This window comes from Taudactylus pleione, unplaced genomic scaffold, assembly GCF_031769625.1.
Source record: "Taudactylus pleione unplaced genomic scaffold, aTauple2 ptg000055l, whole genome shotgun sequence".
In the NCBI taxonomy this organism is placed as follows: domain Eukaryota; kingdom Metazoa; phylum Chordata; class Amphibia; order Anura; family Myobatrachidae; genus Taudactylus; species Taudactylus pleione.
In genome coordinates, this window is record NW_028284457.1 from 7,966,622 (window position 1) to 7,981,608 (window position 14,987).

Consider the following 14,987-nt stretch of genomic DNA (forward strand, 5'->3'; position numbering starts at 1 on the left):
CTTTCCAGCCTATGCTATACTGAAAACCTAACATTTTGAAATGACAAGAGCAATCTAGTTATTCTGCCACCAAAATAAGCAATCTTTTTCCAGGAGCAAAGGTACATAATTGCTTTACACTGGTGGCTTCCTGCTTCACCAATGCAGCCTTAATTATGTCCTCCTTGATATCTCTTGGTACTAATGAGAAGCAAAAACTGGATTCCCTAAGCATCCGCTGAGGACACCACCAAGAAGTTCACAATATATCAGTCTTTAAACAAAAAAAAGGGTCTGTCACTTTAGATTTTTCACATAGATTTTTATGGCTGTCATTTAGGTGCAATGCACACATGCCCCACCAAGTCTGGCAAGACCAGGGTAAGGGCGCAGTCTCCTGGGGTACAGGGTTGCACTTGTCATGCAACAGTGAAATTAGTAGTACCACAGTCGAGGGCACTGATATAAGTATCCACAGCTTATTAGCAGCACAAAAGATAAATATTTAGCACAGTACTTACATTCAGTAATTACAGTGTCTCTCAACAGGCCTCTTACCTGTTCCCCAGGCAGTGAGAGACAGACACCCCCTTTATCAACCTCTCACTGGTGGTCTGCCAATCAAGGCTTCTAATCAGTTTTTTGTCTACCAAATAAGAGCTAAAAACCTGGGGCACATATATCTCCCCTTGACAACCTTTCCAGTGTTTTGTCACAATATCTATCTATCTATCTATCTATCTATCTATCTATCTATCTATCTATCTATCTATCTATCTATCTATACACACATACATACACACTTAGGGGGGCATTCTGCATATTTATTTAAGTTGTTTAATTAGTGCAGATTAGAATAAAGCTTCAAGAGGACACAGAGATGAGTACTTTGAGCATTAGGAAAAAAGTCTATTCAAGCAAGTTAATTTTCAATGATAAATTGAATTTACGTTAAGATCCATAGCTTACATATGCAGATCAATGTAATTAAAAATGAACACCCTCTGATAAAATCATAATTGTGATGGTGAGCTTTATTTTAAATGATGCTTTTGCTAGAATTTAAATGCCATTGGAATAACAAAGGGAAGACAATGATGTGCAAGTTCTGTCGCAGAGGACTTTGCCTGTCTAATTATTACTGCAGACCTTTGTTGTTGACCCCTTTTTATTCCTACCTATCACTGTCATTTTCTGTAGGAAAAGTTGGCAGCTTTGACATTAATGATTAATATTTTAGCAAAGTTAAATGATGCAAAAGAAAGTAATTTTCCTGTTTTGAAATAATATCATATTTATCAAGTTGGAGTCAGGATTACTTTAGCTGAGTGCACTGTAAGAATAGGAATTAAAATGAAAGGGTAGAAGAAATGCAATTGATCTCTATTTTATACTGGATCCCTAAATGAAGTAAATTACATAGTATATATCAGATATGAAGTTGTTTGAAAGAAAGATGATTCATACCCATGCATATAAGTGTGTATGTGTTATATATATATATGTATATATATATATATACACAGTAATTGAATGGAATTATATTGTATACATTATAAAATAAGGATAATATACATACAATTTAACTACAGTGAGTAGATGTGTAGCACTCAATCACCGAGCCCCATAGCAAAATACTGGGGCAAAGGCAAAGGTTTGTGGTGATCAGCACTGAACATGTGCAGTGAAGCTGGATATGGGCTTCCAGTTCTGAAATAGTTGCATGGGCTGCACTGGTGGTACTGTAGTTCCAGTTCTACTGCTGACTGTAGGGCTCAATAGATCTAGGAAGATTAATATAAATTCAGTGTAAAAGTTATAGTGGACGGAAAATTTTTCTGGGTGCCAAAGTATCTGTATCAAGAAAATCAAATAATTTAAATGTAGCAATGACTGAAGCCCACCTAGAGATGAGGCCCTCCAATAAATATATATTATGTAGGAGGTATGTGAGATATGCCCATATATGTTTATAATAATTCCCAAGAACAATAGCATCATAGAAAAAACTTTATAATTTACAACTTCTGTTATTGTATATAGGTAGGCAATCTTTTTTTACAATACTCTGTATAAACTATATTTCTATATATGGAATTGGTATGTTATACTGCTGGACCTAAGCCCAGCGAATGAAATATCAATGCCGGAAGGCCGGCAGATGGAGATCATGACAGGGTAAGTATTAACCCTATCCCCACCCCTCTCCCCCCCTAACCCTAACCCTCCCTTAGTGGTGCCAAACCCTAACCTACCCCCCTAGTGCCTAAGCCTAACCTCTACCCAGGGGTGCCTCCCCGCACCCTACACCTAACCCACCATGGGGGTGCCTAACCCTAACCTCCCCTGGGGTTGCCTGACGCTAACCCCCCTTCAACTGTCCAACCCTAACCCTCCTGGGGGGGTGCCTAACCCTAAGTCCCCCCAGGCGTCACAAAACCTAACCCTCCCCCCACCCGCAGCTAGCAGCTCCAGACGCCCGGCTTACCTGAATTCGGTATGCCGGGCATCGGGATTTCGGCATGGGATTAATGATAGGTGTCGGTATTTAGACGCCTATCATTAGTCCCATGCCGGGCTTTCACTGTCGGAAGCAGGCGATCGGCATTTCGACCACCGGCTTCCTGACTACATCCCCTATATACTGGTACAATATGTATAAATTGTACCATATCACATATAAAAATGGCTCCTGTTTTTCCCCACAGAGCTCTTAATATTCCCTTCCTCAATATCTTGTATAGCATTGCTCCTCACAGTCACTACAAGGACAAGTCCAGCGATGTTATTTACTGTATGCATGACATGATGGCAATAATGTGTCTTAATTTAGTCTCTGGATTTTTGGAGCTCTCTCAATATTAGGGGTGTGGGTAAAAGAATGATGTCTTTATATGATTTTTTTAATGTTTTTCTGTATTGCACTATACCTTATAGAAAAAAGTAATGTTTAGTAGCAAGAATATTTTGGATCACAGCAGTATAATATGTATCAGAATTGTTAATATATAAGGATGCTTGGCTCTTGAAAATTTCCATTTTTATATAGATATGTCTCTGGAAGACTAAAATATAACATGCAAATATTTTGCTTCTTCAAGCAAACTTATTTTATACCTATTCTTAAAAAAACTGATGGACATGGAAATTCAGAAACATTCCTAGATTTTATGCAAAATGTGGAAAAATTACCATAGTTGTTGTCATAAAAGATAATAAATTTCTGCCAGCCATATTCCGTGATGACTCTTAAGATAACATCATTCAGATAGACTGGAGGGCGGACAGACAATGTATAATCATCAATCCTGCTTTTCCTGTTGAGCCCACAACTACTTCTTGGCGTCCTCGCTGTGGATCGTTGCATGAAAAGATGAGGAATATGCATAGCATCTGCCAGAGCTTGCAAGGACCCCGCTGATGCACATCCGATAGAGCTGACAAGGGCCAATATGCCTTGGTTCATAAGGTCACAAGCTGAAAGAAACAAAATTATATTTAAGATGACATTGACACATGTTTGCAATGTTACTGTTGCTTAAAGTGGCTGACACATACATGCTAAATGTAATAATGTGTACAGTCTACAGATATTGAAAGATTGATGTTTTCAAGTTGGTATACACATTTCACTTATTTAATGGACAATTTAAAATGTGTAAACACTACTGTTAAATGTATTATGCTGGGCATACACTACCAGATAAAATGTCTGTCAGACCGACAGACATTTTATCTGACCGGCTGCCAGCCGCAGAAGTCGCCGGCATACACTGTGAGATTTCTCTCACAGTGTATTCGGCAGACATCTGCGCTCCGCCCCCGGGGGAGGAGACATTTCCCTGTTCCTTCCGTAGGAAGGAACACAGGAAATGTCTATCTGTCGGCTGCGCTGGGCATACACTGCCCGATGCGGCCGACAGTTTACCAGGAAATATCGCATCGGACGGGCATGCTGGACAATCCAGCATGCCTGACCGAGCAATATTTAACCCTCGGTCACCCCCCCCACACGCTACAATTATCGCGGTGATCCACCGATATCGGGCGGATCGTCCCAATAATTGTAGATTGTATGGCCAGCATTAGTCATTTTCATTTAAATGTTAGTAGTAGAGTTTTGTTTTTTGCAAAAACACTTACTGCTAATATTCTCTACATAACACAAATTGCAAGATTATCTTATACGTTATTCTAATATTTTGCCTATTACAATTGCCCTAGTCATTTCCTATTCTTAGCAACCTTTACAGTTCTTGTCTTTTCATGTTTTACAGTGGAGGAATCTTTAGGTTTATCTGAAAGAGGAGCTGATGGGAGGGGTATGCTTGAGAATGAGTACAGTCTGATGTCCCTGTCGGTGACATATAGAGTTGCCCTACAGTAACCGCATTTTGGAAGTATCCATTAAGCCAATGTGCTGTTGGAGAGTAGTGTGGCACTATCTCCCCTGTTGTACACTCAGGACACTAGGACCCAGGGCCAGCTGGAGGTGCATCCAAGACCTAATGATGTCATGGCAACCGGATGCTCACCACTGTGTAGAGTGCCATAGTGCTGTGCGGAAACACAGCACTTAGCTCCACCAGGTAAGACCCTAAACCACTGTGATAGCCACTGTAGTGACCACCGCTGTTCACCCCTGCATTACCGCTGCATTACTACTACTGCCTGTTTGTTTACCTGCTATTACTAATAAACCAGCAAGCCTGGTTAATGACATTCTGTGTGGCCTAACATCCACTTTCACATTCCGCTGACACTTGTGATCACCCAGGTTCCACCAATAGGTCATATTATCAATATGTGGAATACTTAAAAGTTTATTTATTTTTTTGCAATATATCTTGTTTGTCTTGGTCATCTAACATCAATAGTCTTTGGAGAACAGGGTATTAGTGCAAGGTAAACAGAAAAAATAAGATAATGTAAAATGTTTTAGGAAATTAGAACATTGTATTTTAAGAGGGCTAGTTATATTTGTTAGACATTGTATTGAGGCATTTCATTAGAGTAGGAAATGAAGTGTAAATAATATATGTTAACTTATTGTTCATGTTAGGCAGTAATTCAGTAGAAAATATTGTAGTTCTCTCACAAAAGAAATATATTCATCCTTTGGATTAAAATGCTGATCGTTGAATCTTGATAATGCACAACACTGAACAAGAGGCAGGTTTTCTTGCTGAAAATGTCATGATTTAAACAGTGTGAAAGTGCATGCATTTATTTCAGCCAGTTTTGCATTAACAAATTCATTTTGGCTAGATATCTTTCATTGAAGTTAGATCGGCTGTCTCCATGCATCAATGATTTCAGATATTTTGCTACAATATTTGCTAAATGCGTGCCAAGCCGCTATTTTATGAATATAAAAAGGAATTGCTAACCATTACAATACTGTATATCTAAATCTCAGAGGAAAGTGAGCATTTCTTCACTCTCTGAAAGCAATTTCCCGTTTCCTTTGTGCTGAAATAATTTGACGTATGTGAGAAGATCTAAACAGAGGCAGCAAATTGTGCCATGTAAAATAATAGGTGTCTTATATATATTTTATTGATACAACCAGGAAAGTCTGATAAAATCGATGAGTTTCTTGCATGATATATTTTTGATTAAATTTTGTACAGCAAATATTAATTTGACAACAATGATCAATATTCCAGGCTTATGAAATAATATATAAAAACAATGAGTTATCCTCTAGTGTGAGAAGATGGAGTATGAATAAAAGGGAGATATTTCTCATATATGTGTACAGTTACAGTACTTAAGCACAAACAGTTCTTTGTGAGAAGTGATCTGCAGTACAGCATCTATATAATAAAATTGTCTGCTGATAAAAATGGCGTTATCAGGTTGTAATGTAATAACAGTTGGTATGACCTCTGACCCTCTCTCAGCAGTGTCAGTGATGCAGAGGAGAGAGTGAGGGGTTGTAATAGAGAAAGACAATGTGGGAAGGACAAGCAGAGGTGGGGTGAAAGTGTTGGGCTGGAGAAAAAAAATGGGGCGGGGGACTGGAGAAGAGAGAGTAGGGGGAGAAGTGAAGGAGAGAGATGGACAGACAGGGCGGAATTCAATTCTTTCCAGCCCCTATCGCGCCCGACGGAGCTATTCTATTCTTGCTCCTGTCGGGCGCGATCAGCTGCCAAGCGCTACATTTCAGCTTGTAGCCCCTGGGGGATGAGAGCTGAAATGTGCGAAAAGTGACGTTTGGGCGCCCAAACATCACTTTTCGCGATCGCGCCCAGCACTTTGGTTGGGTTTAGCTGCTTTACGCGGCTAAACCTGACCTCTATGGGCGCGATCAGCGTGACAAGCTGGCACAATTGAATAGTGGCCCGTGATCTCCTGTCACTTTAGACGGGAGATGCGGGCCGCGAAATCAATTGAATTCCACCCACAGAGAGAGTAGTGGAGGTGGTGGGGACAGAGAGAAAATAAATAAATAAAAACCAATGCAACACCAAGCATTACAAGCTAGTATTTTTATAGTCTACATTTATAGCACTAGCCTTTGTGTTGTCCAGAGAAGAGGAATAGAGACAAGCACAGTAAAGGATGTATAAATGGTTAGACAAAAAGCAAATAATGTCCTGGCAATGCAGGATGCAGAAACATCCATGAGAGGTCAGTGATCATTGGGTACTAATCAAAATAAAGAAAATCTGTCACCGGATACTACATTGCTAATTTATTTTTTGTAGTACATAGTCACTCGTACACTGATGCCGAGTGAGCACTACAACAGTTTGAATAGCATAAATCATGTAATTGTGTTCTGCACATAACCAAAACAGTAAACACATGCACCTATGCAGATTTCTTTGATTCTGCCACTTCTGCCTGCTTCTATCTGGATAGGCTGGACAGGTTGAGATGGGAGTATTCTAAAGTAGTCTGAGTTCAGTTGGGGCATGTTCGTGCCACTGTGACCCATGCAGATGAGGACCAAGACACATGGACTCCTGTCAAAAATATTTTATTTGCATATGATCGGGGGCAGGTGAAAATAGTGGATGATAACTGTCCCCAGAACTAGTAAACAGCTTGCGATTGGTTGTTTGTGAATGCTCTTCCTGCACCATTTTGTGATTTTTTTACATTGCATAGGCATATACATACATACAGTAATGCTTTTGTGAAAGTGTGTTAGCAACACATTTTGTCTTCCATATAAAATGTGGGGAGTTTTTTTTTCTGTTGTATTAGAGAGGTTTTTGCTGTTAGCTGTCTAATATTGAAAGCATTGGTGTACTGTAAGTAAAATAAAAGGTTAAAAACATGGGTTCAAGTGGTATGAGAATGTATGTGACATGTGTCTGACATAAAACTAATGCATAAGTTACTATTGCCTACTGGCAAACATCTTAAGATACACAAATTGCACCTGCAATTTGGGGTCAACTCTGCATCAGCCCCTATGTATCTACCAGAAAAGGGGGGTTATCTATGTCTCTATTTGACTTTTTGAGTTAAGCTTCAGATAGCAATATGCTCATTTTAAGGTGGCTTCCCTCATACTTCACAGCACTTCCACTGGTGTATTGAGATCAGATGTGTTATATATTGGAATCTGGCTTTGCCAGATTCATATTGTTGTTTAATTCCTGCAACACCATGTCTCACCACTGTGTTATTTAACTGTATTGCTTGACAGCTGCTGCAAAATGTGGTGCTTTATGTTTGTCCTCAGTTCAGTAAAGATGTTGAAAGCATGCTGACTACAGCTCCTGATCTCCATGTACGTCTGTATGAATGAACACATACACAGACACTACAATTGGCGATGAGTGGCTTATGAACCCAGGCCACATCTCCCAGACCAGAAGGGAAGTGGAGTGGCAGCATTTGTTAGAGAATCACCTTGCACTCTGTTCAGCTGCAAGCTCTGGTAAGGACCTGCTGTGATGGCTATGACATTAAGTGACTTAGACATTGAAAAGGATGAATGGCTCCTACATACAGAAAGACTGGAACAGTATTTTGTGTCAAATAATGTTGCTGAAGAGAAACAAGTGCCAGTCCTATTAAGTGCTTTGGGGGGAAAAGCCTACGGTCTGCTACGCAGTTTTCCAACCCCTGAGAAACTTGCTGCACAGTCTTTTACAGATATTGTTAAGACTTTACAAGAACATCTGTCCCCTAAGACAGTGGCTGCAAATGTGGCAGAACTTAAAAGACTGTTGGAGCACTGTCAGTTTGGAGATGGCCTGAACGATGCCCTGAGAGATTGTCTGGTGTGTGAGATTTCTAGCGAGAGTGTACAAAAACTTTTACTAACAGAGACAGATCTTACTTTCAAACATGCAGTACAGGTGGCACTGTCCATAGAAACAGCAGCTAAAGATGTTATGGAACTTCAGATAGGAGGCAAGTCCGCATCTCAAGTTTACAAAATGGTGGTGACAACAACACCAAAAACACCTTTGCATGCACATAATGCCCCGTTAAATGTATGCTACCACTGTGGTGCAGGTACACATTCACCCAGAAACTGTAGGTTTAAACACAAACTGTTTAGGAAATGCAACAAAAAAGGGCATATTAAACGGGTTTGCCAGTTGCAGGCATATCCCTCTGAGGGCCTGATTCAGCAAGGATCGCAATTGCAAAGCTGCACACAGGCATCTTTACCATTGCGATCCTTGCAATAATACAAATGCAGCAGTAGGTGTATGACACCCCCTACTGCATTTGCGATCCCAGCACTGCAATGGAGGTTGCAGGCTGGAATCACCATCGCGACCACTGGTGATCGATGGTGGACAGCACTGGGTGGCCGGCCAGCTGAGTAAGCCTCAGCTTACCCAGGCTGGCCAGCTTGCAAGTCCAGCAGACTGCATACGTCAACGCAGTCTCTGGACATGCCCCGTTTCAGGAAACGCCGGCTCCCCTGCTCCACCCCTTAATTGCCTCTGCCTGCACACTCACAGAATTGGTCCTGCGCACGTGTAGATTCCCGATAATCGGGAATCTGCGTTCAGCAGTGCACTTGTGTGCACTGCTGAATTAGCCCCTGAGACCACTGGTGGGAGACCAAATTGCACTAAAGTGCAGAATACATATGCTTTGGAGGATTAGAAGCTGGTACTTTTAAAGTGTTTGCAGTAAACGGTGGTAACAAACAAGCAATTTGGGTCACTCCACGATTATATGGCCAACCTGTACCGGGATATACTTTATTTAGGAAGGACAGAATGGGAAAAATAGCAGGAGGAGTAGCAATTTACAATATGCCAAGGAAAACATAAATACTACGTTAATACATAGTTTTGAAGAAAAACCGAGTCCCTTTGGGTGACTCTAGAAACAGGGGAGAAAGTAATTCTTCATATTGGGGTGATCTACAGACCACCAGGTCAGGAAGAGGAACTGGACAATAAACTATTGCAGGACATCACTAAAATGGCATTAAAAGGAGAGGTTATAATCATGGGAGATTTTAATCTACCTGATATAAACTGGGAGGTGTCTGTGGCAAGTTCCATTAGAAGTAGGGACATCCTGAACTCATTGCAGGGAGTCTCACTCCAGCAATTGGTGAGGGAGCCAACTCTGAAAGATGCAGTATTAGACTTAATACTTACAAATGGAGACAGAATATCTGATGTAAAAGTGTGTGAAAACCTGGGATCCAGTGATCATCAAGCAGTATGGTTCAGAATAAAGACAGATACTGACTCATCTCATACAAAAACAGAGGTGTTAGATTTTAGGAAGGCTAATTTTGCTGGGATGGGAAGATGTGTAAGCAAATCTTTGGCAGAATGGAGGAACTTGAAAGGAGTGCAGGAGAGGTGGGAACATTTAAAAAATGCAATATTAAAGGCAACAGACCTTTGTATCAAAAAGGTTAAGAAAACCACAAGGACAAGGAAGCCAGTGTTGTTTGGTAAAGAGGTGGCAAGTATTGTGAAAGCAAAAAAGAGGCCTTTAGGAAATACAAGCAGATGCAAAATAATGAAGACAAATAGGTGTATCTTGTTAAACAGAAGTAGGCTAAAGTAATCAGATGTGCAAAGGCAAAAACTGAGGAGAAAAGGGCACATTCAGTGGGTAAAGGGGGCAAAACCTTTTTTAAGTATATACGTGAAAGGAGAAAAACAAAAGGTGGAATAAAAAGACTAAAGATATAAAGAGGGAGTCTTGTTGAGGGAGAAAATGTAATAGCTGATCATATTAATAATTATTTTTGTTCAGTATTCACTACTGAAAGAGAGGGCAAGGGGTCACAATTAAGTTGCAGGTGTAATCAGAAAAATTAGGTAGGAACAAGCACATTTACAGAGGAGAAGAGCCCAACAGAACTCTCAAAACTGAAAGTGGATAAATCAATGGGGCCAGATGGGATACATCCAAGGATACTAAAAGAGCTTAAAGGGGTGCTGGTAACACCATTAACAGAATTATTCAACCAGTCACTAGCTACTGGAGTAATTCCAGAGGACTGGAAAAGAGCAAATGTTGTCCCACTGCACAAAAGTGGAAGCAAGGAAGAGGCAAGCAACTACCGACCAGTGAGCCTTACATCAGTAGTAGGGAAATTGATGGAAACACTCTTAAAAGAAAGAGTCATAGATTATCTCAATCCAGGAATTTGCAGGATCCCAAACAGCATGGATTTACTGGTGGGAGATCATGTCAAACAAATCTTATTGACTTTCTTGACTGGGTAACTAAGGAAATAGATAATAGATATAGCTTAGATATAGCTTATCTAGACTTTAGTAAGGCTTTTTACACTGTTCCACATCGCAGACTGTTAAATAAACTGGAAAGCATGGGATTGGATACAAAGATAGTTGAATGGATAAGATCATGGCTGCAGGATAGGAAACAGAGAGTTGTAGTAAATGGAGTGCAGTCTCAAAAGGGAAATGTTACCAGTGGAGTACCTCAGGGATCTGTACTTAGACCAGTGCTTTTTAATATCTTTATTTGTGACATTGTAAATGGTATTGAAGGGACACTATGCCTTTTTGCAGATGACACAAAGGTATGCAACAGGGTAGACACTCCAGGAGGGGTAAAACAAATGATTGATGATCTAGGTAGACTAGAGAAATGGTCAAGAACGTGGCAACTACAGTTTAATGCCAAAAAATGCAAGATCATGCACTTGGGTCTCAAAAATCCAAAAGCTAAATATAGTTCTAATGGCACTAAACTGGAAACTACTGAAGAGGAAAGGGATTTAGGAGTCACTATTTCAGGTGACTTAAAGGCAAGCAAACATTGTAACAAAGCAATGAGGAAGGCAAGTCAGATGATTGGTTGCATAGGGAGAGGAATAAGTAGCAGAAAGAAAGAAGTGATAATACCACTATATAGGTCATTGGTACGTCGTCATCTTGAATACTGTGTTCAGTTCTGGAGGCCATATCTCCGGAAGGATATTAATACATTAGAGAATGTACAAAGAAGGGCAACTAAAATGCTGCAATGTCTACACCACAAAATGTACCAGGAAAGACTAAAAGATCTTAATATGCATAGTTTGGAGCAGAGAAGGGACAGGGTTTTAACAAGGTAAAGGAAGGAGACATTCTTCAAGAAAGAGAAGTATTAGAACAAGAGGACATGTTCTGAAAGTGGAGGGTGGTATATTTAGGGGAAATGTTAGGAAAAATTATTTCACAGAAAGGGTAGTGGACAAGTGGAACAGCCTCCCATCAGAGGTAGTAGAGGCTAAGACAGTAGAGCAATGTAAACATGCATAGGATAGACATAAGGATATTCTTCAGAAGAAGTAAGGATCAATAAGGGTTGAGGTAACAATATGTTTAAAAATGGGCCAGATTAGAAGTGGTTCTTATCTGCCGTCAAATTCTATGCTTATTAAAATGAAACTGGACAAATGATTAGCAGTACTAATGTCATTTTAAAAATGTCAAATTAAGCAAAAATTCAATGCTGTTTAAAACATATATTGGGGAGAAAGTCATTCCATGCAGGGTGTTGTCTGTATTGTACAATATAATGGGCAGCAGGAGACTCTGGACTTACACATCATACAAAAGGGTGGTACTGTATTGTGGGTCCTGGAATGGTTGCAAAAAATTCAGTTAGACTGATCGGCCATCAAAAGTCTAAGCATCACACATGCTCCACTTTTGTCCCTTAAGACAGTCCTAAACCAAACTACTATAGTTGTTTTCCAACCAGGCATTGGGACTCTGCAACACATAAAAGGAAAGCTAGTGCTAACAGCTGGAGCTGTTCCCCAGTTGCATAAGGCTCGCCCGGTACCATACCCAATTCGGTGGAAGGTGGAGCTGGAGTTGGACAGGCTTGGAAGTGAGAAAATCTTATCCAAGGTGGACTGAAGCCCTTGGGCAACTCCTGTCATCCCAATAGTAAAGAAAAATGGCATGGTATGGCTATGCAGGGATTTTAAGTTCACCATAAATCCAATACTGCAGACAGATCTCTACCTGTTATCAAGAATTGAAGATATCTTTGCAAATCTGTCAGGAGGGCAAAAGTTTAGTAAGATTGATCTAGCTGATGCGTACCTACAAATGGAGATAGAGGATGATTCAAAGGTGTTCCTCACCATTAACACACATAAAGGACTTTACAGGTACAATCGTTTGGTGTTCAATATTGCTTCTGCCCCTGCCCTTTGGCAAGAAGCCATGGACCAAGTGTTACAAGGGCTTCCTGGTACCAAATGCTATCTAAATGACATTATCCTGACAGGTTCATCTGATGCAGAACACCTTCAAAACCTGAAGCTGGTGTTGCAGTGGCTTGAACAATATGGGCTCAGAGCCAAAAGAAACAAGTGTGAGTTTTTCATAGCCTATGTTACATACTGTGGGCACACTATTGATGCCGATGGACTGCAGAAATGTCAGGAAAAAGTGGAAGCTGTGTTAAAGGCCAAAAGATGTGCCCCAACTTCCTGGGAGCTCATTCACTATTACCACAGATTATTGCCTAATTTAGCAACAGTTCTGTATCCATTTCATCAGTTAATCCAGAAAGGTCAAAAATGGCTATGGTCAAGAGACTGTGATCATGCTTTAACACAGGCAAAGGACTTGATTACATCAAACCCAGTATTAACCCACTACAATCTCTCACTTCCTGTTAGAGTGGCTTGTGATGCCTCAGCTTACGGCATTGGAGCTGTTATGTCACATACTATGCTGTATGACAAGGAACGCCCAATTGGCTTCGCACCTCGGGCATTATCCAAGGCTGAACCTAACCATGCACAGATTGACATGGAGGCCTTAAGCTTGGTTTGGGGTGTAAAACGGTTCAATCAGTAATTATATGACAAGAAATTCATGCTTATAACTGACCACCTACCACTTTTGTCATTTTTAACCCTCGGAAAGGTATTCCTGTCACTGGGTCCTGTTCTTCAGTGTACATTGCTATACTATAGAATTTAAGTGGACTGCACAACATGCTAATGTAGATGGTTTGTCATGATTGCCTTTACAGACTGCCTCATTTACACAGAAAACTGAGGAGTCTTGGGATGTTTTCACAACGACGCAAGTGGAATGTCTTCCCATAATTGCCAAATTGATCAGAAGTGAGACTGCTCGAGTCCCCATCCTGGAACATGTACTCACAGAGACAAAAAAGGGTGGGTTGTGCCACTGTGATGGCAGCTGGCCCCTTACTTTCATCGGAGGCGTGCATTAACAGTTGATTCTGGCTGCCTCCTCTGGGGGTTGCAGATCAATGTGCCTGTTAAACTGCAAAAGAGAGTCTTGGAGAAACTACATGTGGGCCACTTAGGTGTAGTCAAAACTAAGGCACTGGCAAGGAGTTTTGTATAGTGGCCAGGGTTAGATCAGCAATTGGAGAATCTGGCCAGAGATTTTTCCAGGGGTAAATCTGTCCAAGATATGCCCACACCAGCACCGTTGCACCCTTGGATTGGCCATCTACTCTGTGGCAGCAGATTCACATGGACATTGTGGGACCATTTCTGGTGTCCATGTTTCTGGTGGTGGTGGTGGATGCCTGTTCCAAATGGCTTGAAAATTTTACAGTCACTTCTACTACAGCGGCACACACAGTGGAAGTGTTGAGGAGTCTTTTTTCCAGAACAGGGGGACTGGAGCAGGGGGTATAAGCTGCTGGTGGGAGAGGAGACACAGGGGCATGTAGCTGCTGGTGGGAGTCACGGGGCAGGGAACTGATGGTGGGGGATGCAGGGGCAGGGAGCTGCAGGAAGGACACAAGTGGGTAAATTGAAGAGACAAAGCAGGATGCTATTGGAGTGAATACAAGGGAATAAAACTGGTGAGATGCAGGGGGTGCTGATGCTTGTGAAACATAGGAAGATGGTGCTGAAGAGACGGTGGGGGGATGGCATTGGATAGATGCAGGAGAAAATTAAGCTAGTGAGACACAGGGGAGATGAAGATGAAGCTGGAGAGATGCAAGGGGGATGAAGCTGGTGAGACACGGTGGGTGGCACTGTAGAGGTGCAAGGGGATGATGCTGGAGAGATATAGGATAATGTTGTCTCTCCAGTATGTTTAATCAGGGAAGTTCACATTTTTTCCTACCCCAAAATGTATATTACTATGTATTATCTGGTTGAACCTCTTGTATAAAGATGAAATATTATTCCTACCCAAACAGGTGGCTACTGTACCACGTGATCTCCTATATGCCACTGTCTGCTTAGGGAGGCTCAATTTCTTCAGAGGTCCCTCATCGCAGAGAAACTAGCATATAGGTAAGAAAAAACCCTGTGAAGACAATACATAGGGGTTGCAGAAAAAAATGGGGCACCCAAGAGACATAGACTTGTTTGTGGGGACTCCATAAAAAAACTCAGAGGCTCGGCAGAAAAATGCACTCATGATATAGAACTTTTTTTTTCTTTTTAAGTGACCTAACATTGTAGTCTCAGCTGATGACAAGAGTGCTAAAAATCATCTAAAATGTATTTCACACTGTCATAGCTCCCAGGCCTCCAGCAATTCACTTTAAAGTGTTCTATACAAAACAGTGTGTGTGAG

At 41.1% G+C, this 14,987-nt stretch overlaps 1 protein-coding gene across 1 annotated transcript in view; it reads right to left on the bottom strand.

Moving 5' to 3' along the window:
* GRID2 (glutamate ionotropic receptor delta type subunit 2) overlaps positions 1–14,987 on the bottom strand; it is a 1,139,199-nt gene that overhangs the window by 610,303 nt on the left and 513,909 nt on the right. The window contains exon 3 of the mRNA XM_088464469.1: positions 3,172–3,456. Coding sequence (XP_088320595.1) covers positions 3,172–3,456 — 285 coding nt within the window. The remainder of the gene's footprint in view (positions 1–3,171; positions 3,457–14,987) is intronic.